The 20962-nt window shown below is 33.0% G+C and overlaps 10 protein-coding genes across 10 annotated transcripts; 2 read left to right on the top strand and 8 right to left on the bottom strand. All coding sequences in view use genetic code 12, as the record gives it.

The window, feature by feature from the left end:
• Positions 1-82: 82 nt before the first annotated feature.
• Positions 83-601, bottom strand: CTRG_05170 (uncharacterized protein; the record flags this gene model as incomplete). Its single annotated transcript, XM_002550826.1, has 1 exon — positions 83-601. One exon carries the CDS (start codon positions 599-601, stop codon positions 83-85), a length of 519 nt encoding a protein of 172 aa, XP_002550872.1.
• Positions 602-953: 352 nt separating this feature from the next.
• On the bottom strand, positions 954-4169 carry CTRG_05169 (pheromone-regulated protein; the record flags this gene model as incomplete). The annotated part of the gene is made up of 1 exon (XM_002550825.1): positions 954-4169. The coding sequence occupies one exon, from the start codon at positions 4167-4169 to the stop codon at positions 954-956; it is 3216 nt and encodes a 1071-aa protein (XP_002550871.1).
• Positions 4170-5436: 1267 nt separating this feature from the next.
• SLA2 (Sla2p) lies at positions 5437-8577 on the bottom strand (the record flags this gene model as incomplete). Its single annotated transcript, XM_002550824.1, has 1 exon — positions 5437-8577. One exon carries the CDS (start codon positions 8575-8577, stop codon positions 5437-5439), a length of 3141 nt encoding a protein of 1046 aa, XP_002550870.1.
• A 558-nt stretch (positions 8578-9135) lies between these two features.
• On the bottom strand, positions 9136-9723 carry CTRG_05167 (protein retreival receptor; the record flags this gene model as incomplete). Its single annotated transcript, XM_002550823.1, has 1 exon — positions 9136-9723. One exon carries the CDS (start codon positions 9721-9723, stop codon positions 9136-9138), a length of 588 nt encoding a protein of 195 aa, XP_002550869.1.
• A 330-nt stretch (positions 9724-10053) lies between these two features.
• Positions 10054-11205, bottom strand: MRP7 (mitochondrial 54S ribosomal protein bL27m; the record flags this gene model as incomplete). The annotated part of the gene is made up of 1 exon (XM_002550822.1): positions 10054-11205. One exon carries the CDS (start codon positions 11203-11205, stop codon positions 10054-10056), a length of 1152 nt encoding a protein of 383 aa, XP_002550868.1.
• Positions 11206-11407: 202 nt separating this feature from the next.
• Positions 11408-11923, bottom strand: CTRG_05165 (uncharacterized protein; the record flags this gene model as incomplete). Its single annotated transcript, XM_002550821.1, has 1 exon — positions 11408-11923. The coding sequence occupies one exon, from the start codon at positions 11921-11923 to the stop codon at positions 11408-11410; it is 516 nt and encodes a 171-aa protein (XP_002550867.1).
• A 206-nt stretch (positions 11924-12129) lies between these two features.
• CTRG_05164 (uncharacterized protein) lies at positions 12130-12621 on the bottom strand (the record flags this gene model as incomplete). The annotated part of the gene is made up of 1 exon (XM_002550820.1): positions 12130-12621. The coding sequence occupies one exon, from the start codon at positions 12619-12621 to the stop codon at positions 12130-12132; it is 492 nt and encodes a 163-aa protein (XP_002550866.1).
• Positions 12622-14324: 1703 nt separating this feature from the next.
• On the top strand, positions 14325-15920 carry CTRG_05163 (uncharacterized protein; the record flags this gene model as incomplete). Its single annotated transcript, XM_002550819.1, has 1 exon — positions 14325-15920. One exon carries the CDS (start codon positions 14325-14327, stop codon positions 15918-15920), a length of 1596 nt encoding a protein of 531 aa, XP_002550865.1.
• Positions 15921-18376: 2456 nt separating this feature from the next.
• CTRG_05162 (collagen-like triple helix repeat-containing protein) lies at positions 18377-20188 on the top strand (the record flags this gene model as incomplete). The annotated part of the gene is made up of 1 exon (XM_002550818.1): positions 18377-20188. The coding sequence occupies one exon, from the start codon at positions 18377-18379 to the stop codon at positions 20186-20188; it is 1812 nt and encodes a 603-aa protein (XP_002550864.1).
• A 336-nt stretch (positions 20189-20524) lies between these two features.
• Positions 20525-20896, bottom strand: CTRG_05161 (uncharacterized protein; the record flags this gene model as incomplete). Its single annotated transcript, XM_002550817.1, has 1 exon — positions 20525-20896. One exon carries the CDS (start codon positions 20894-20896, stop codon positions 20525-20527), a length of 372 nt encoding a protein of 123 aa, XP_002550863.1.
• Between the last annotated feature and the right edge of the window lie 66 nt (positions 20897-20962).

Below are 20962 nucleotides of genomic sequence, written 5' to 3'. Positions count from 1 at the left end.
TGGTATACATATATATATATATATCTGTAAATCAATATACTATTCTTGTTTCTTAAATAAAGATTCGGAGGTGGTTGTATATTTATTCATCACTATAACCTTTTAAACCATCTTTTAAAACCAGACATAAATTATCCAGTATAATTTTAACATATTCATCAGGAATTTCATCATTATTATAATATAAAATCAAATATAAATCTAATACTTTATGAATTAAACATTTCAAATCTTTTTCAAATTCAATTATATTCCATTCCAATTCACTTTCAGATTCATCTTTATTATCTTTAGTATTTTTTAATGAATTATAACTTAGTATAGAATATATTTTATAATCTTCTTTACTTCTCGATGTACTCCTTGTTGTCGTTGTTGTTGTTGATGATGTTGTTGATGATGTTGTTGATGATGATGATGTAGCAGGTTGAGATATTGTAATTAAAGGAATTCCTTGATTTGATAATAATGAAATTGTATTTATTGAACCAGTAGATAATACTTCATCTTCGTTTTCATTAGTTCTTCTTCTTTTTTGTGGAAATTCAATTGGTTTTAATCCTTGTTCAAGTATTTTGGATATTTGTCTCTGTTGTAACATTTGTTCTATTAGATGATGATGACTACGATGATGATAATGATAATGATAATGATAAAGATTTATTAATCAAGTTGATCAACAGTTGGTGATATTTTTTTTTTTGGTTCTTGCTGTGTTGATTCTTTTTTTTCTTTTGTTAATCGTCAATTTCATTTTCGTGTATACTCAAAAGGTGACGCCGCACCGGAAATAGCCAAATTAGGAAAATTAGGAAAAATTAGAAAAAAAAAATCCGGAAATACACATAAATAATAATCAAAAAATGATTGTGAAAAATCAATATACAAGTATATATATATATACATCTATAACTATGACTAATGTATATTGATATCCACTTGGTATATATTGTCTATAAAGCGAATAACCCAGTTCTTCTTTTACCAAATGGATAAACTACAATAGCAGCAGCAAATAAACCAACACTAATACCAATGGAAACTTCAACCATTGAAGCACCAAAACTTAATGAACTACCATCACTTAAACTATCACTAACAGTAGTAGTAGTACCATTTTTATTAGTAATTTGATCAGCAGTTTGTAAACCTGAAATTAATGTACTTTTTGATGCAATACCTGAAGGAACTTGTACAAAAATTGCTGGCAACATTGCACTAACTGCCATACCTTTCCAAATTCTTGAATACATATTACCTAAAACTCCAATAATAAATGCTCCAATACATGCAGTAAATTCAGTAACTTGAGAAAAATGTTTCCCAGCAAAATAAGTTCCAATATAACCAATCCCAGCAATTAAAACCATTATTGGTAATTCTGTCCATCTTGCTTGATTTAATAATCCTAATAATGATGCATATAATGGAACAAATAATATTCTCCATTTATCATTAATATTGTGACCAGATTCACAGGAATTATCCGAAGTTGCATTATGATCTATCCATCCATATAATGCAGCACCTAAAGTAATACCAAAACCTAAAAATAATGAATAAATAATAGCATAAAACATTCTAACGGCTCCAGCAACAAGATTTCTTGATTGTAATTCTAATGATCCACAAAGAATAATATAACCTGGCAATATAATTGCCAATGAACCTTGAGTTATAGCTGAAAAACAAAACAAATCACTATTAACACGAACTGAAGCAATACCTCTTCCAATAAATGAAACAACAATAGCTGAAGAAACTTCAAAAATTGATGAATATAATGTTGACATTGGTGAAACATAATATAATAAATATCCAACACATAATCCAATACCAAAACAAATTGGAATATCTAACCATCCTCCATCAAATGCCCAAACTGTAACTGCTCCAGATCCTAATCCATAAAATAAAACACACAACCAGGCAGGATATCTATTTTTACTTTTTAATAAATCATCAATTTTCTGTGCAGCTTCTTCAACACCGATTAAATCATGAATAACCGATTTATAAATCTTATGAGTATCAGCAAGCTTTGATAAATTTAATCCTTGAGCACATCTAACTAAATGAACTTCAGAAGTTCTTGTTGCTGCATCACCAAATGAAACCAACATACAACCAGGGAAATAAATAAATTGTCCATCAATTTCCAATACTCTTGAAGTCATAATCATATATTCTTCCAATCTATGAGTAGGAGCTCCAAATAACATCAATGCTCGACACATATTCATGATAAATCGTTGACGTTGTAAAATATCAGCTATATGAACAGTTATTCTTAATCTTTCACCTTTACGTTTATTATGACGTAATTTTTTCAATTTATGAACAGGATCAGGATTCTTCTTTTTAGGAACTTTAGGTTTTGCATTTTGAAAGGAAGGTAAATGACCCATTCCATCAAGTTCAACATCACCTTCTTCAAAATCACTACCTTTATCTTCATACTTCTCATCAATTTCATCCAGATTTGACGATGACATTTTAGTTTCAACAGTATCTGATCTATTATGATGAGGATGTCTTAAAAATTTCCCAGCTTTATTAAACATATTTTTTGGAGCATCTTTAATATTCAGAGTGAATTTATTCATATCAACCATTGAACTTCCTGCATCATAATTATCAAAACTGTCATCATAAGAAGAAATACCAGTATTTGTTCTACTTAATGAACTGATAGATTTTTCTTCTTGTGGATTTTGATATAATCTTAACAAAGATGATAAAACCCCAGCTTGAACTTGTTTTGGGGGAGCTATATAATCATCTGAATCAATATGCATAAAATCAGTTTCTGCTTCAATTTTTGGATTATTCATATCTTCAGAACCTCTAATAAATAAATCTGGATTTGGTGTATAAAATTGACCATTTTTTTCCTTATGTCTTTGACTTGTAGTACTTGCTCTTCTATTATCATGTGATGGGTGTTGTTCTTGATTGTAGTCATCAGCAGCAGCGTCACCATTTACCGGAGTAGAAGTACCAGGAGTTTGACTTGGAGTCACTTCAGTACTTGTAGGTATACTCTGAGATATACCAGGAAGATGTTGATTAATTAACTCTTTAGCTTCTTCACTAAGTTCATTAAAACTTAATGGTTGCATTTCAATGGCATTACCATCATTGATATCTTCAAATCCAACTCGTTTTTCTTCATCATTACTAACTTTACTTGCACCTGGAGCTAATCCTCCACCACTAATACTTTGATTATTACTAGTACCAAAATTTAAAACTTTTCCTAAAAATGTATCATTATGAGAAATATCTTGATTTAATGAATCATTAGGATATCTATCAACTAATGACATTTTTCTTAATATTCCTTTGATTCCACCTCCACTTCCAGATATACTCTTTTTACTTGAACTAGCACCCGAACGAATTGAATGAGTTGAATTTCTTGACATTATTGGAGGTACTTGATCTCTTGATTCTGAATGTATTGGATCATCACTATCTTCTTCTTGATTTCCACGATAACTACTTCTCCTTGAGTTGCTTCGGCGATCATCCTCACTTCCATCATCATCATCAGAAGAATCAGTTTGATAAAATTGTTGAGGTGGATGATGATTTAAATTTGAAAAATCAACATTTGTTTCATCTTCCAAATCATCACTATCCTCTTCTTCCTCATCATAATTGTCTTGATTATATTGATAAGATTTATGATTATCATCAAATGGCAGAGGATTTGCTGAATTAAATGTAAAATTCTTCATTCTTTGATCTTGTTCAGTATTTATTTTAAATTCATCTTCATCACTATCATCATCTTCTTCATTTTCATAATTATTATTATTCTTTAATCGATCGCCACCATTTTCATCTTCATCGCTATCATCATTTTGTTTATTTCTTGAAGGAATAAAGCTTTTTGTAAATTCAGGATTTTTAGTTCTTGAATTAATTGGAATATTTCTACCAAAATTTTTATTTGTCCCTGTGGTTATTTTTTTAGCTTTTGCAAAATTATTAGCAGTTGTTTTAACAATAGCTGGTTTTTCATGTTTCATATGATTTTGTTTTCTTACTTCTTCTAAATTTAATCTAGTTGTAGGTAATTGAACATGAAACATTGGGTGTTTTGGTCCTTGTCCAATATCTTCATCAGATGACGAATACCCGTCATTATAATTCGTCGACATGATACCCGTTGATACTGAATGGCTTTAAAAGTAGTAATAGCAGTAGTAACAAATACGACTAACTAATATAATCAAAAACAGGTATGTTCTTATTATAACAATCGAATAGGAAAGAGAAAGAAAGTAAAAAAGAGAATAATGATAAATGATAATGATTCACCTTTATATTTATTTATCTATGTGTTTGCATAAGGAAAACCAAATTCTTTTTTTTTAGTTACAGTGTGTCGTGTACATTGGCACATAAATTTCTTTTTTCTTTTTTTTGGTGCACTCTACACAATTTGCATCATTACATCAGACACGCAGTTTAATCTTTTTTTTTTCAAAAGGGGGCAACAGTAGTGCACAATGACACAATAATTATCATCATAATCTTCAACAACGACAATGACAATGACATCACACAATCGACAATTAACAATCTACAATCAACAATCAACGAAAGCCAGTTGTAGGTCGATGATATCCAAATGGAGTTGTTCAAATTATCAATTGGTCATAGTAATAGTCTTTTAAAACCTTAGATACCCAATTTATCATCATCTTTTCGTATACTCTAATTCACTTCTTGTCATTCATTTAATCATACTTCATATTGCATCAAGTCAATAATAAACTTGTCAAATATACAATTAGAGGGAAAGAATTTATTCTAAACTATAAAAAAAAAAAGTTTCATCACAAAATCATACTACAAACACTTATCGATTATTGTGACACGAGAATTTAAATGATAATTCTATCGGCTATTGTTTATCAACCCAATTTTTTTTTTTTTTTTGTATTTTGCTTTCATGTTTGAAACTTATTACTAAGTTACATAACCCTCCTCCTGTTCCTGTTCTGTGTTCATTTGTTCATCACTTTTGTTGATTTGTACTAAAAATAAACCAACCACAGAATGTATTCGCAATGATTGCTAATGTTTCTCTTTCTCTCTGTGTGTAAATGTGTCTCTGCTTTTACCATATCGGCAACAATAGAATCAATTTCAAACAAAGAAAGAAAAAGAACACGATAATGTCGAAAGGGTTTATCAACTAAAACTAAGGAAAGAGCATCGCCTCATATAAACACGTCGTCGTACCTCGCTGACGTAATTCATCGCCTATCTTTAGAATTTTTTTTTTTTTTTTTCAACTTTGGTAAATCAAAGGAACCCGCCTGAGACCAGGACCCACGACCAATGTTGATTCACAATTGAGGACAACTATTTTAAATTAATATACACTGATAAACAATACTATTACTACTACTACTACTACTACTCTTCATCATCACTTCCATCATCTTTATATCCATGTTTTCTGATCTCACCTAATCTCTTTCTGGCAGCAATTAAACTATTCTCCAATTTAAGAATCTCAACTTGTTGTTCCATTTCAAGTGTTTTACCTTCATATGGGGTTAATTTACTTAAATCAACATCATTAACTCTTTCATTTTCTTTAGTTAACAAACTTTGAACTTTATCAACTAATGATTTACATGCTCGAGTAACATTTCCTGATGAATCTTCTAAATTATCTTGAGCTTTAGAAACAAAATTAGCTTTAACTCTAGAAGCAGCAACCAATTGAGCAGTCGATGCAGCAACTTCTTTAGAGGCAACAATCAATTCTTCATGAGAATTACTTTGTTTAAGTACACCATCTGCAGTATGAATTAAAACATTAGTAGCTCCAGCAACAGCTTTAGATGCACTAATTAAACCTTCGGTCCATCTACTATTTTTCTTATAGAAATCAGTAACTGATTGAGTACCTTTACCTTTGGCAACAATTTCTTTTTGGGATTCAACAGATGCCTTAATTAACCCTTCAACAGCTTCTGTGACAAGTTTAGCTGATGCCAACAACATTTCATGAACTTCTAAATTACCTCCATAAATATTGGCATTACTCATTAAATCATTCAAGAATTGACTTGCTAAACTAATAGTTTGTGCTGTTTGAGCCATTTCATCATTAACCAAATCTTCCAAATTACCCTTGAATTTCATAATACCGGTATCTGATCTCAAAGTTTCAACAAATTGGATTAAATTCTTCAAAATAGTTTGAAGCTCAAAATTACCATCGATAACTGCGTCAATCTTGTCTTCAACATCTTTATATTTATTCAATGATTCAGATTTCAAACTTTGGAAATAAATAACCGTTTCATCCAACACATCATTAGTCAATTCCAAAATTTTAACTTCTTGTGTAGCTGGAATACTGCTGGAAAGACCTTTTGCATTCAACATAACATCATTAATCGAAGCAGTTAATCTAGAACTTGATAAAATGATATCTGAGAAATTAGATTCATCTTCATTTCTATCTTCTGCAATATATCCATTGAAGGTGGTGGCAAAATCAGTAGCAGTATCAGAACACATTTCAAGAATAGACAACAAGTATTCAGGGGTTGAATTCAAGTTACCGGCTTGAATTGTGGTTGTCAATTCATGTTTTGTGTCCAATACACTTTTAATATTATTTTCCAAGAATATATCAATAAGATTCTTAAATTTCTCAACATTAGAAAGTAAAATATGATCAATTTGAGCATTAATGATATCATCTTGATCTTCTTTGGTACGATGCAACTCTGCAAGTGCATTATCTAATGATTCATTAGTGATTTGTAATTCAATTTCAGTTTCTTTCAATTTATTTTGCAATTCTTCTGAGCCACCCAATGATCCCAATTTCAATTCTCTATCAGCCAATTGATTCTTTAATTTATCCAATTCAGCTTCATGTTTAGCCATAATTGAAGAAAGATTCAAGTTTTGTAATTTTCCAGATTCTTGTGCTGACATATTCAATTCTCTAACCTCGGCTTCAAGTTTTTCGATATCTTGGTCTTTACTAGCTCTTAATCTATCCAAATCCAATCTTGCCCTATCTCTTTCTCTAATCAAATCTGCCAATTCAACATTCTTGGCTTTCAAATCTTTTTCAAGTTTTTCCTTCTTCAATATAGATTCTTGAGCAGAGCTGATTTTTTGTTGAATCTTTTTGAATTTGGCCAACAAGTTCAAATGTTCTTGACGTAATTGAGAATACAACTTGGCAAGAGATTCATATTTTTTAGTCCAATTACTAATTTGATCATCCAAGTTTTTAATTTGTTCATCTTTAGAAGCAATTTGTTGAGTTGCTGTACTATTGATGGCAGTCATTTCATTTTCCAAACTTCTAACTCTAGAATCATATTGTTGTAAAAGTTGTTGATCATTATCATATTGGTTTTTAAACATCAATAAATCATGTTCCAATTCTGAAACTCTTCCTTGCTGTTGTTGAGTTTGTTGCATCTGAAGAGCTTGTTGTTCTTGCAAAAATCTTGCTTCTTGCTCTTGTTGTTGTTGTTCAAAAAGTCTTTGTTGCTCTTGTTGTTGTTGAAGTTGTTGCTGACGTTGTAATTCCAATTGTTGTTGAATTCTTTCTTGTTCTTGCTGTTGTTGGTACAAGTACCCAGTTTGTTGAGTAATCAATTGTTCAACTGGTGGTGGGTTTGGAGGTGGAGCAAAATCTTGCGTTGGTTCAGATGAGATTTGCTGCGGAGTAACACTACGATCACTTTGGTTAATTGAAACTGGTCTACTAATTTCTTGACCATCATCAGTAATTTTAACATTTGGTGCACTATTTGGTAATCTTGGAATGGTAACCAAACTAGTCAAAAATTTAATGGCATGACAATCAGTGTAAAAATCTCTAAGCATAAAATGCTGAGTATCAAAACGTTCAACCAAACCTGTCAATGCATCATCTTCTCCCAATTGTTGATACATTGCTCTAAGCATAGAAATACAGAATTTATAAATACCATATGATTCAGCAATCAATGGCACCAATGCACTAACTTTACATAAATTACTACGACTTTGGTTAATAGTTGCAAAAACAAGTTTCTGCAAATCATTAATCAGGTCTTGAAGATCCATCAATTGTAATAATGCCTCATAACCTTCATTTGGATCACTTACGGTTCTTAATGATATATATTCTTCATATTCGAAAGTACCGTTAAATCCGGGATTGTTACGATGGAAATCCAATTTTTGAAGAATATATTTATCATATTGATTAATCAATCTACCATAAGAAGAACCCTGACTTGGAAACACAGTAGCTAAAGAAGCAATGAAATCACGATTTCTATAACCATCTTTCAAAGTATTTGGGTGACCTTCTTGTAAAACTTTATGAATCATAATCAATGCTTTAAATAATTGAACTTCATTACTTTGCAATGGTTGGATCTTGACTGCATTCCAAAATGCACGGGAATTTTTATGATCCCAGGTATAAACGATACATGCTCTAACATGTTTTCTCTTTGGTGGGACTTCATCACTGTTACAAGCTTTCTTGACACTTGTTTGTAAATCGACTTCAGCACGACTCATTGTCCGAATAAATGTAATTGAATAATTTTATAAACAACAATTAAGAATTGTCAATTGAAATCAATTGTTGTCTAAACTAATGGGGAAGGTGGATTTAGGACGGATAAGGGAGGAGGAGAAATAGGAGTGGACGAGGTTCAGCAAAAAAAAAAAAAAAAAAAAGAATGTTGGAAATTCACCGCAGGCGAAATCAAATTTGAATTTCGTTGACAATTTTTTTTTTATTTTCCGGTGCGGTCGTAGTCACGTGTTCACCGTCACGGTTATTACTCCGGCAGCCTTTTGGGTTATCAGCAGATTCTACACCCACTGCGGCACCAGCTGGGATTCTGATCAGTTTAACACGACCTACATAGTGAAATTTTTCATTTAATATCAATATGTCTACTATGAACAAAATTCATAAAAGAAAAGAGCTTTATTAATTATAACACAGTATACCTATATTTAATATATATTTATCACAATAATCATTATATCAAAGAAAAACAGCAGTACACCAACCAGTAAAACCTCTTGAATATATCTGTCTAATTTTTATTTCTCAAATGTTCCGAATTATTGACTTCTTCTATATTTGGTCTTACCAAAATCAAATGGAAGATATTTATATTTAATCATATGTTGTATTTGTCTTCTCATGGTTAAAGTGAATAAAATAATAAAATACATGACAAGAATTGGCCAAAAAACAGGAATATCAAAAATATTGAAAAATGTTAAAATTAAAGCAATCAGAGTTGCTCTAACTGCATTATACCAAAATTTAAATTCAGGTAATCTTCTAATAAATGGTCTAAATTCATCATCTTTATCATTATCGTCAATATTAACATTGGATTCATCTTCAAGACCTTCTTCAATAGATTCGTTTTTTAATTCTTGTTCTAATGATGGATCAAATTTAGGTGTTAAAAATGCTAAAAATAAATTCAATAAATATATACCTAAAGCATAACAGATGATATACCATCCTTGAGCAAATATAATTCTTAATAGAAATATTGAAATTAAAATTCCAAATGAAATCCATCTACCTTTGGTATGTGGAACTGATTCATCAACAAATTTATGATAAGTAACTAAAAGTTTATTAAACGTTGAGACAATTGGATTGTCTGCTGGAAGTTCAAATGGTAATCCCATGGTGACACTTTGAGTTTTGGTTTGAAATTGATACAGAAAGAAAGAAAACTATATGTAATCAAAGATAATATAATTCGTTGTTCATTCAAAGAAAGGAAGAAAAAACTTTTCTCTCTCTCTTCTGCCTTCCTGTTATTTTTTTTTTCTTTGTTGTTTTTTTGTTTTCTGTAATTTCCCAGGCGCGTCGATCGTTGTCGTTCCAGCTGTACTACCACGCAAGATTCAATCAGTTCAATCAATTCACTTGTGTAATGAATGATGAATAATGAGTAATGAATAAAGATAATATATTTACATGCTCTTCTATGTACATAAAAATACTCATGAGGTTTACAAAGTAGCAAAGGCTTCTTTTGGTCTACCCACAAGCTTAACCTTTCTATTGGCTTCATCATAAATACGTTGTATCACAAGATCCTTTGGTGCGTTCTTTGCATCAGTAATTTCAACAACAGATCCTGGAACATCAAGTGGTAATACTTCTGGCAAGTATTCCAAGGTAAGTTCTTTTCTTTCTTTAGCTTCAAATATACCTGGGGTATTGATAAGTTCACTGGCTTGTTTTCTGTATTCTTTATCAAGAGCATTTTCTTTATAAAGTTTGGCCAATTTCTCACTGGTTTCCTTTCTCAAAGATAAAGTTTCTTCTTCAGTCAAATTCTTGTAAAGTAAACCATTGCTTTCAACACCAATGGCGGAATCTATTTTGTTGATGAATTCTTTGACTTGATTTTGTAATTCTTTAACTTGATCTTTAGTAATTTCATTTCTTCTGACTTGTAAGTTGATGTCATAAAGTTGATTGAATGTAACTTGAGTTCTAGCTTCAGATAATGATTGTCCAACGGAACGTAATTGATAAATATTGTATAATCTTTCACTGGCATCTTCTAATTGTTGACCTTCTAATCCCATTCCATAAACTGAATTCAATGCTTCTTTACAGGAATTAATGAAAGTTTCTTTAGCTTTCGATTTAGTTTCTTTAATTTCATTCAATTTATCTTGTGCCAATAATTCCTTTCTTGACATACTAGCTTCTTCTTTTTCTGCTTCGATTGGATTTTCAATTGGAATGTAACCAAATCTTCTCAATCTTGGTTCAAAATGTGGTTTTGGTAATCTAACATCTTTTTTCAATGCAACACCAACATATTTTCTTAATGGATGGAAAGGATCAAGGTAAAATCTAACATAACCTGGTTCAGTAGCATAAATAGTATGATCTACACCAATACTTGTATTTTCACCTGGATGAATAACAGTACCTCTTTGTCTCATGATAATTTCACCAGTTTGAATGAAATGTCCTTCCTGTTTCTTAACACCCAATCTTCTACCAGCTGAATCTTTATTGTTGGTTTTGGAACCAGAAACTCTCTTCTTGGCAGTACGGATTTGAATAGATATATTGAGAGGATTCGAGGACAAGTCAATAGACTTTCTCGTGTTACTAAACAACCCCTTGACTAATGATGACATTTTGTTGACGTGGTTGTATATGTGGAGATGTTGGTTGTTCCGATTGAATGGAATTGTACAAGAATTGAGAACGAAAAATTTTCCCTTCTCATAATTTGGTGAGAAGAAAGTGAAAAATCACCACTAGTCGTGTACATGCCACCAAAATTGATTACATTTTTTTACCCGGAGTAGTCATCCTGTTAGAATAATGTAATATTTACTACTTACTAGAGGTGGATATTTGTTCTAACCTATCTAAAAGTATTTGAATTGTACTCTTCCATTCTTCAAAGTATTCAGTTTCACTCCAAAGGTCACTTGCTTCACTGGTTTTTGGATCAAGATTACCGCGTAATGCTTTACCAGCCAATTGGCTGATATTCAAATCTTCTTGTTCTTCTTCAACACGATAGAGCTTTGATTTGTACTCGTTGTCCCATTGTTGTTGATTACGACTGATGAAGTTATTAATTTCTTCTTTGTAGAATTGTGGAATCTGTTTATCATTGAAAGATTCTTCAAACCATTTCTTTGAATCAAAAACAATAACAAGTAATGATGAAATAGTAGCTGCTTCACAATCTGATATATCAAGATACCCTTCTTCATTCATAATGGCAGTTTCCAAACTGTCGATGATTTCTTGCAATGTGTTTTCTGTATTTGTATCCCTAACGCGTGCCCAAAAGTCACACGCCAGATCACTTTCAAAATATCCAGAACCCCAAGCACCCATAATGATGATGATCAAAAAGAAGAAGAATAAAAGAAGAAGAATACGTATGAGGATATTTTTCTTTGGGTAAAGCTATTGTTCACTTTTTAGTCGAACGATGTGTATTATTATTCCTATGGGAATGTATTCAGTGTGCGTCTTGGCACTTTGAGAATATAAACAAAAGAATATGTGTGTGTCTATATGCGTGTGGGGGAAGGACACATCTACATATGAAGAAAAGTTTCCAATATTTCAATTGCAAATAAATGATCCTCTTCTTGAGCCAAACCACTGATTGTCAAAGCACCAATAATGGAATCAAAATTAACTAATTTCAAAGGAACACTACCACCATGACTTGCATAATCAAATGAACTTACAAAATTAGCATCTTCAATAGATTTTTCTTTAATTCTTAATTTTTGACCAATATAAAAACTGGATTTACCAAATCTTAAAACAGTATTAATTTTACGTTGTACCCATTTATCATTATCTATTGTAGTACCTTTACCAACCGCAGTTTGAAATAATACATGACCATCTGATAATGTAATATTTATCAAGATGGATTTTCCAGGATATTTTTCGTTGGCTAATTTACGGGCACAGCTCCCTAAATTCCAAGCGGTTTCGGAATTGAAAGTTTGAAATTCAAGATTCTTTTCTAAATTGTCTAATTGATCTAATGAATAGGAATAAATTTCGTGAACCATTGTAGTTTAATCAATTGCAATTAAGGATATACTTATAAAAGGTGTTCTCCTTCTTCTAATTTTTTTTATTCGTTTCCTCCATTTATTTCGCCGACTTGAATTCGGAAAATATTGCTCCTTATTATTAACATCAACATTTGGGGGATCACAACCTTGCATATGGGGGATCCAAAAAAAAAAAAATTTAATCGGGTGACGGTGTAGCAAAAATTAGTGGTTATACCAAAATTGAAATCCTGCTTGAAAGCCATGAGATAGTGTGTTATAAAGGAATAAATACCTTCTATTGGAATAGTAATCTTGGTAAAGAGTAGTGTCTTACAAGTGTTATTACTCCTGGATGATTATAGGTGAAATACTGTTGATCAGTTAAAAATAGAACAAATGCGGGAACCTTTTTTCACCACTATTCTCCACATATGTTTTCCTCACCAGAAGATTATTGCCTGAAATCTAAATTTATAATTAGATATTATCCCTTAAAAACAGAAGGTTGATCTGTATAGGGAAATATTATTACTCTTTTTGAATAATACAGGTCAAATAGGGGCAATTCAATACAGAAGAATGTTATATCTACGATTATAAATAATTTCCAGAAGTTACAATTTGATATCACAAATAGGATCAACATAATACAACAACGCTTCCATTCGTATGATCATTCAATATTGCTAATGTTCCTGAAAATAAACGTGCATAGCAACCAAACATTATATCGTATCTGCAATATTGCAAACGTCCTTAAATAGATATCTCACCATTTTCAAGGGAAAACAAAATGATTCGTTTAATAAGAAATGTACGGAAACACGGATATCTGAACTATCTCCAAACAATAAGATAGTCTAGATTGAAAGGAGAAGAATATCTGAATTGTGTTTCTCAACATGTAACTCGTTCACGCATGAGTCTATTATAGAGAATTTAGCAAATTTTGGGGAAAGCGTGTCTTGCATATCTAATCATACGAGGTGGAATGTTTTCCTTACCATGATTTTTCCTTGGCCCTGTGTAAACATTGGTAATAATTTTAGTTAGAAATGGCTATTTATGGAAGTTTCTCTAGATATGAAGCACCAAAGGGGTAATTGATGTTTTGCAAGAATAACATGGTTAACAAAATATTCACATTTAGCGTTGATAACCCCACATTTCACGATATTATTCAGTAATTATGCCATGCCGTTGATTATCCAGCTTAATTTTATGAAAACATCCAAAGCCACCACACAAAACATAGATTCCATTGTGTTGTAAAGATTTTCCACTCGTATACCAGTTAGTAAATTACGTTGAATCGTGATTTTGTTCTATTATTTATTATTATTATCTCTTTCTTTGTCAAGTGTTTTTGTTCAATTAGATGGAATAGCTGCAAAAAGTGGTAATTGAATATCAAAACACTTTGACCGCGTCTTTATTTCTTTTATAATACGAACAGTTGATTACATACTTGTTTTTGTTTTCTTGCTGACTAAGTGGTGGCATGAACAATGAAGATACACTTGAATTCTGCAACTCTTCCCAACCCACTAAATTTAGCAACCATTTGTGTGTTATTCAATAATTCCAAAATGCCCCTACTCTCATATAAACATACAAACCATTTGACTATAAATTCACCTTTATTTTCCCCTAAAAACTGTAATGACCATCCTGGTATGTATTTATTTTTCTTGTTTATGTAATCATCAACTACAATGATTTCTAAATTATTACTATTCTCGCTTTTGGGTTGTTGTTTATCAGTAACAATAACCTCAACTATTGATACCTATGAAACTCCTGATTTGGTCGCCACTGTTGCTGCTGATACTCATGAAACTGCTGCTCCTCAACCTGAAGCTACTGACTTAATTGACCTTTATAAGGATTCTTGTGTTCTTAGTTTTTGGGATGGATCTGAATTATTTTACTATACCTTTTTTAAGTGTCCTGAAGTTACCACTACAGTTCCAGAAGGATGTACAGAACTTGACCTGAGAACCTATTGTCCACCTAAAGAATTCTGCTCCATTGAATACCGTGATACTAATCAGGACCATCCTGTATTTGCTTGCAATACAAGAGATTGCCATCAAGTGTACACATTTAATCCTTTGTCGGGACCAAGTTATGTCTGTACTCATAGAGATCCAACTATGTGTTATGTGACTATCACTAGTACATCGTTGTCCGGGCGGTCATACACAACTGTTGTTCCAACTGAATGTGGCGATGATAATGAACCTGTTGAACCAACTCCTTGTACTAAAACCTTCAGTCATGAAGATCTTACAACTACCATCACATTTGAAAAATGTCCACTGGGTGAAATCACACCTCCACCTAATTTAACAATTGAAAATACAATTGGTTGCACCACCTACCAGAATGAAACATATTGTCCTGATAATTGTATTCTTATGGGAACAGTTGTTAATTATTATGGTACTATATATAATTATGTCTACAGTGTCTGTGATGCTGGTGATTGTGAATTTGTAACTAGTGATACACCAAGATATAGTTGTCCTGGTGATTCTTATCCACCTGGTGAATCTACTGCTTGTACCAAAACATTCAGTGATGGTGAGTACACAACCACTATCACATTTGATCATTGTCCACTGGGAACTATAACTCCACCACCTCATTTGACTATTCCACCTGTTATTGGCTGTACTACCTATGAAGACAAAACTTACTGTCCCGAAAATTGTGTCTTATCTGGTACTGTATTTGAGTACTATGGTACTATGCATAACTACATCTATAGTGTTTGTGATACAAGGGGTTGTGAATTTGTTACAAGTGATACACCATCATTCAGTTGTTCTGCCACACCAGGTGAGCCTGGCGAGAATGGAGAGCAAGGAGAGCAAGGAGAGCAAGGAGAGCAAGGTGAACATGGTGAACATGGAGAGCAAGGTGAACATGGTGAACATGGAGAGCAAGGTGAACATGGTGAACATGGTAAATCAACTCCATGTACCAAAACATTTGTTGACGGTGATCATTCTACCACTATATCATTCCATAATTGTCCACTGGGTACTATAACCCCACCTCCAGATTTTGGTCATTCGTTGACTGTTGGATGTACTACTTCTGATGATGAAACTATTTGTCCTACACCTTGTATTGCAGCTGGTTCTCAAGTGGATTATTACGGTACTCCATATAATTACGTATACATGGTTTGTGGAACTGATTATGGGAAGTCTTCCTGTCTGTCTACTACTACAAGAAAATGCTATACGTATACTTACACATTGATGGAAGCTACTACTTATGTGACAGTTGTTTCAGATTGAATTTCTAATTGTTTTCTGTTTTAAGGAATAAACCATAAATATTTTTTTTTTGAAAAACATATATAGTATAGTGAATACATATCATATTGTTTCGATCTCTAGTAGTAATTTTTGCATACGAAGGGTCAATGGTAACTCTTGTTTTATTGCAATGACTATTTATAGATATCTCATAATCTAGTTCATCACAGAATGTAACAGTTGTTATTATTCCCAAATCCAAAAACTCCACAACAGTGTAGTTGTGGGGATATAAGAAAGACTGGTGGATAGTGAACAGTTATCTGATCAACTAGTTAAATATTATATTTCTGAGTAATTTGTTTGAACTACAAAAAGGGCCAAAGTAGACAACTTTTTAGAACCAAAGTCGTCTCTATCCAAGGTTATCACCCTTGTTGTTAAATGTCAATTGTATATTAAAGAATCTATAAATGGAAACTCCAAACGGGTTTTTCTTATCAGAATTTGTGACTAAATAAAATTGAAATTCACACAGGAAGATGTGTAATAATAGTTATCAACTATTAAAAAGTAGAAATGACTTGCGGGGTTAATATTTCTAATATTACTACTGGACCACCATTGGTGACACACGCTTCAATTGTTAAAAATAGAACAAACGCAGGAACCTTTCGATTACTGAAAGGTGTGTTTTCATTCCTCGAAGTATATTTCTTTCAAACTTTATCTATAATTAGATAGTGTTGTGTTATAAAATAGAGGGGTTACAGTAAAGTGGTATTCCACCGGAGAAAATCCTTAGCAGATTGAAATAGCCTTATGGAAGACAAGTGACTACTGGTGGATTTTAGACTAAAACCTAAATTGGGGAATCCAATATAGAAAAATAGCTATAGAATACTTGGTGGTACAACTATAAATAACTTCCAGAAGTCACAACAACTTGCAAAGTACAGGGTCAATACAATATAGGAACACACTCTTTCGTATGAACATCCAATATTGTGCATGTTCCTGAAAATAAATGTGCATAGCAACGAAAGATTATATCGTATATGCACGATAGCAAACGTTCCTAACAAAATATCTCACCACTTGAAGGGGAAAACAATCTGATTGGTTATATATGGAATGTACGGATAAGCGGAAATTTCAACTATCACCAAAAACACTTCCTGTTCGCGGGGATAGAACAAGGAATATGAATTGAGCATCTTAAAATGCATATTCCACATGCACGAAAATAAAAGAATTAGTAAAACTACCAAACGCGTCTCTTGCATATCTACTCACTTACGAACTATATTTCCAAGTCGACCTCCCTTGTTTTTTTTTTTTATTAACTCGATCGTATGCATGGTCTTTTTTTTAAAAAAAATTCTTATTTCGTGGTTATTTATGGAAGTATTTCAATAAGGATGTTGCTCAACAACTATAAAGTGTTGAAACCGAACTCACACACAACTTCAATGTTCATTCACCCCACTATTACCCCCCCAAGGTTGATCATCCCTTTTAATTGAGACATACTATTGACTGCGAAACCAAATGAGAAAAATAGTACATAGCTTAGAAAAATGACATCATTCAAAGCCACCAATCAATGGCTTGATTTCTTTGTTTTTGATTAAATCTTGCTCGTATGTTAATATTGTAATTACATGCAACTGTGATCTTTCTGATATATATCTTTTCTTTTTCTATTACTAAGTCTTCTTTTTCGTTCTTCAATACTTGCATAGACAAAACTGCAAAAAGTGGTAATTCCTCATTGAAACATCATGACCTCGCGTCACTCCCCCTCTTGGGTTCATTATTATTACCAACGATGAATTACATGTTTAATTTTGAACTCGTGCCTTTGTGTTCAGACTATAAACAAGATTAGTTCTTTATGCATCTCTTGGTTAGCCGCTATATTTAGCAACCACCTTTAATTTTATTGTGTTTACCACTTCCCGACCCGAATAACACACACATACAAATCTATCAACTATAAATTAACATGCATTCTCCCAAATAGAATTAGTATTATCGTTGATATTCTTATTTTTTTTTCTTTCCACCCTATTCATCAACTACAATGATTTCTAACTTTTTACTATTTTCGTTGTTGAATTCTTGTTTAGCAGTAACAATTACTTCAACAACCGATACTTATCAAACTGCTTATCCAGAGGTTAGTGAAGGTGTTGTTCAATATATTTCTCCTATTGGTTGTGTTGTGACATATTATGATGCAGGCATTCCAAGCTCTACGACATTAATTGATTGTCCAACTGATATTACTAACATTCCAGAGGGTTGCCAGTTGAGTGGTTGCTGTAAAACAGTTTGTCCTACAGGTGATTTTTGCTCTTGGGTTACTACCGGATCTGCACCTGGTGAATCTACTAAAAGATGTGATACTATCAATTGTTTTCCTTGGGATGCTTCTGCTGCTGAACTAAGATATATTTGCAGTAGTAATTCTTCAGATCCTTCTTATTGTTATGAAACCATTTCTACCGACGGTACGCTTACAACAGTTACCACAACAGATTGTGGTGGTGATGATGATGGTGGATCCGTTCCTTCTGGTTGTGGTACTCTTACTTCCGTTATTTCTAGTACTACACATACTTGGACAACTTGTACTGGGATCTGTGTCACCACCGCCAGGTTGTGAATTTTCAACTACTAGGGAACTCACTAGTCTTTTGGTTTGTAGCAGTGAATGTACCAAGACATTCTCCACTGATGATCGCACAACCACGGTGACTTTTTCAAGCTGTCCATCTGGTGAAATCACTGCTCCTCCAGGATTCTATCCAGAACAACCATCAGGTTGTTCAGCCTATTCAGGAACTATTTATTGTCCAGATTATTGTGAAACGTATGTGGACTATCCATTCTACTATGGTATGCAATTTACAGTTACCCATACAAGCTGTGATGGTAGTCAAAGTTGTGACTTTATAACCACTGGTGCTTATCCAAGTTTTGATTGTCCAGTGTCTTCAGGTGCAGCATGTACCAAGAAATTCACTTCAGAAGGACAAGTCACCACTGTTACATTAGATCCTTGCCCACTGGGTGAAATAACTCCACCACCAGGATTCCCAGCTGAGATTATTGGATGTACTTCATTTTCAACCTATTATTTCTGTGGTGAAAATTGTCAATACTTCACTACAAGTTGGTCATATTACAATCAAGTCATTAGTAAATGGATCACTTCATGTGATACAAGTGGTTGTGAAATAGTTACAGATAATGGTTATCCAAGTTATAGTTGTCCAACTGCTAGTGATGATTCTGAAGCTGCTTGTACTAAAACCTTCAGTCATGAAGATCGTACTGTTACTATCACCTTCGATGAATGTCCACTGGGTGAAATCACACCTCCACCAGATTTGACTATCCCACCCGTTATTGGTTGCACCACCTATCAAAACGAAACCTACTGTCCTGATAACTGTATTTTGTCTGGTACTATTTTTACCTATTATAACACTATAAACAACTATATCTACAGTGTTTGTGATACTAGTGGCTGTGCATTTGTAACAGGTGCCACACCATCTTTCATCTGCTCTGGCACTCCAGGTGAGCCTGAGGAACCAACCCCTTGTACCAAAACATTTAGTCATGAAGATCGTACAACAACTATCACGTTTGATCAATGTCCACTGGGAACCATAACTCCACCTCCAGATTTGGCTATTCCACCTGTTATTGGATGTACTACCTATCAAGATGAAACTTACTGTCCTGATAACTGTGTCTTATCTGGAACTATATTTACTTATTATGGTACTATAAATAACTACATCTACAGTGTTTGTGATACAGCTGGCTGTGAATTTATTACAAGCGGAACTCCATCTTTTAGCTGCTCTGCAACACCAGGTGAACCTGGACACCCTGGTCACCCAGATCATCCTGGACACCCAGATCACCCTGGTCATCCAAATCATCCTGGTAAACCAAACTCATGCACCAAAACATTTGTTGATGGAGATTATTCGACCACAGTATATTTTGATGATTGTCCACTGGGTACTATAACACCACCTCCAAATTTTGGTCCTCTGAGAACTGTTGGATGCACTACTTCTGGTGATGACACCATTTGTCCTACACCATGTACTGGAACGGGATCTCAAGTGGATTATTATGGTACTTCATACTATCAATTATACACAATTTGTGGAACTGATCATACTAAATCTACTTGTTTGTCTACTACAACAAGAAAATGTTACACTTACACTTACACTTTGATGGAAGAAACCACTTATGTAACTGTCGTTCCTGTTTGATATTATGAACATATATGCTTTGAAGAATAATCAAAAAAAAAAATCTTTTAAAATACTTATATAGTTTAGTGAATATATATTTTATCTTTCGGATTTCAAGTGCATGTTAAATTGTATGGATGGATAAGAAATCAAATCTAGTTTCTAATTTGAATAAGTGTCTACTGCAAGACATTGGTAGAGTAGGCTTATTTCATCAGATTTCCCATCCCTTATAATAGCTTCCCAATCTGAAAATGTTTACAAACCAGTAAGCTATGCTTGTAGATATTGGCAGGAGCCGTGAATATTGTTGATAGCGCGATTACGTCATATTGTGCAAATGCGCACACCTCCTCATATTTCCATTTCCATACGATTTGCATTATCAAGAAAAAAGAGAAAACATCCAACAAGGAACAATTTTCTTGGAACCAAAAACTTGTATTGTTCCGAAGCACTAGATCTCTCTCGCCCCCCCCCCCCTTGATAGTTAATGTCAAACGTATTCTTGCTCAAGGAGGAATAGTACTTATCCAGAATAGGTGTTACAAGAAAACTCAAGCATACTGATATTTCTTGGAATGGGTTTGTTGAGTTCTGCCGTGGAGGATGTGAAAGAAAGGTGGGGTTGAGAGAGAAAGATATGATGGAGTTATTTATCCGACTGTCGACCTCGTGACGATACCCATAGATATAGACAAGGGATGTGTTATAGTTTGTCAGCATCTTGGAGGGAATGTATGTGATTGAGCTAGCTAAGAGATAGACTTGGCGATAAACAATATTCTATAA

The sequence above is a fragment of the Candida tropicalis genome (assembly GCF_000006335.3).
Source record: "Candida tropicalis MYA-3404 genomic scaffold supercont3.7, whole genome shotgun sequence".
NCBI lineage: Eukaryota > Fungi > Ascomycota > Pichiomycetes > Serinales > Debaryomycetaceae > Candida > Candida tropicalis.
Note: the sequence above shows the minus strand (reverse complement) of the source record. Positions and strands in the feature narration are given on the sequence as shown.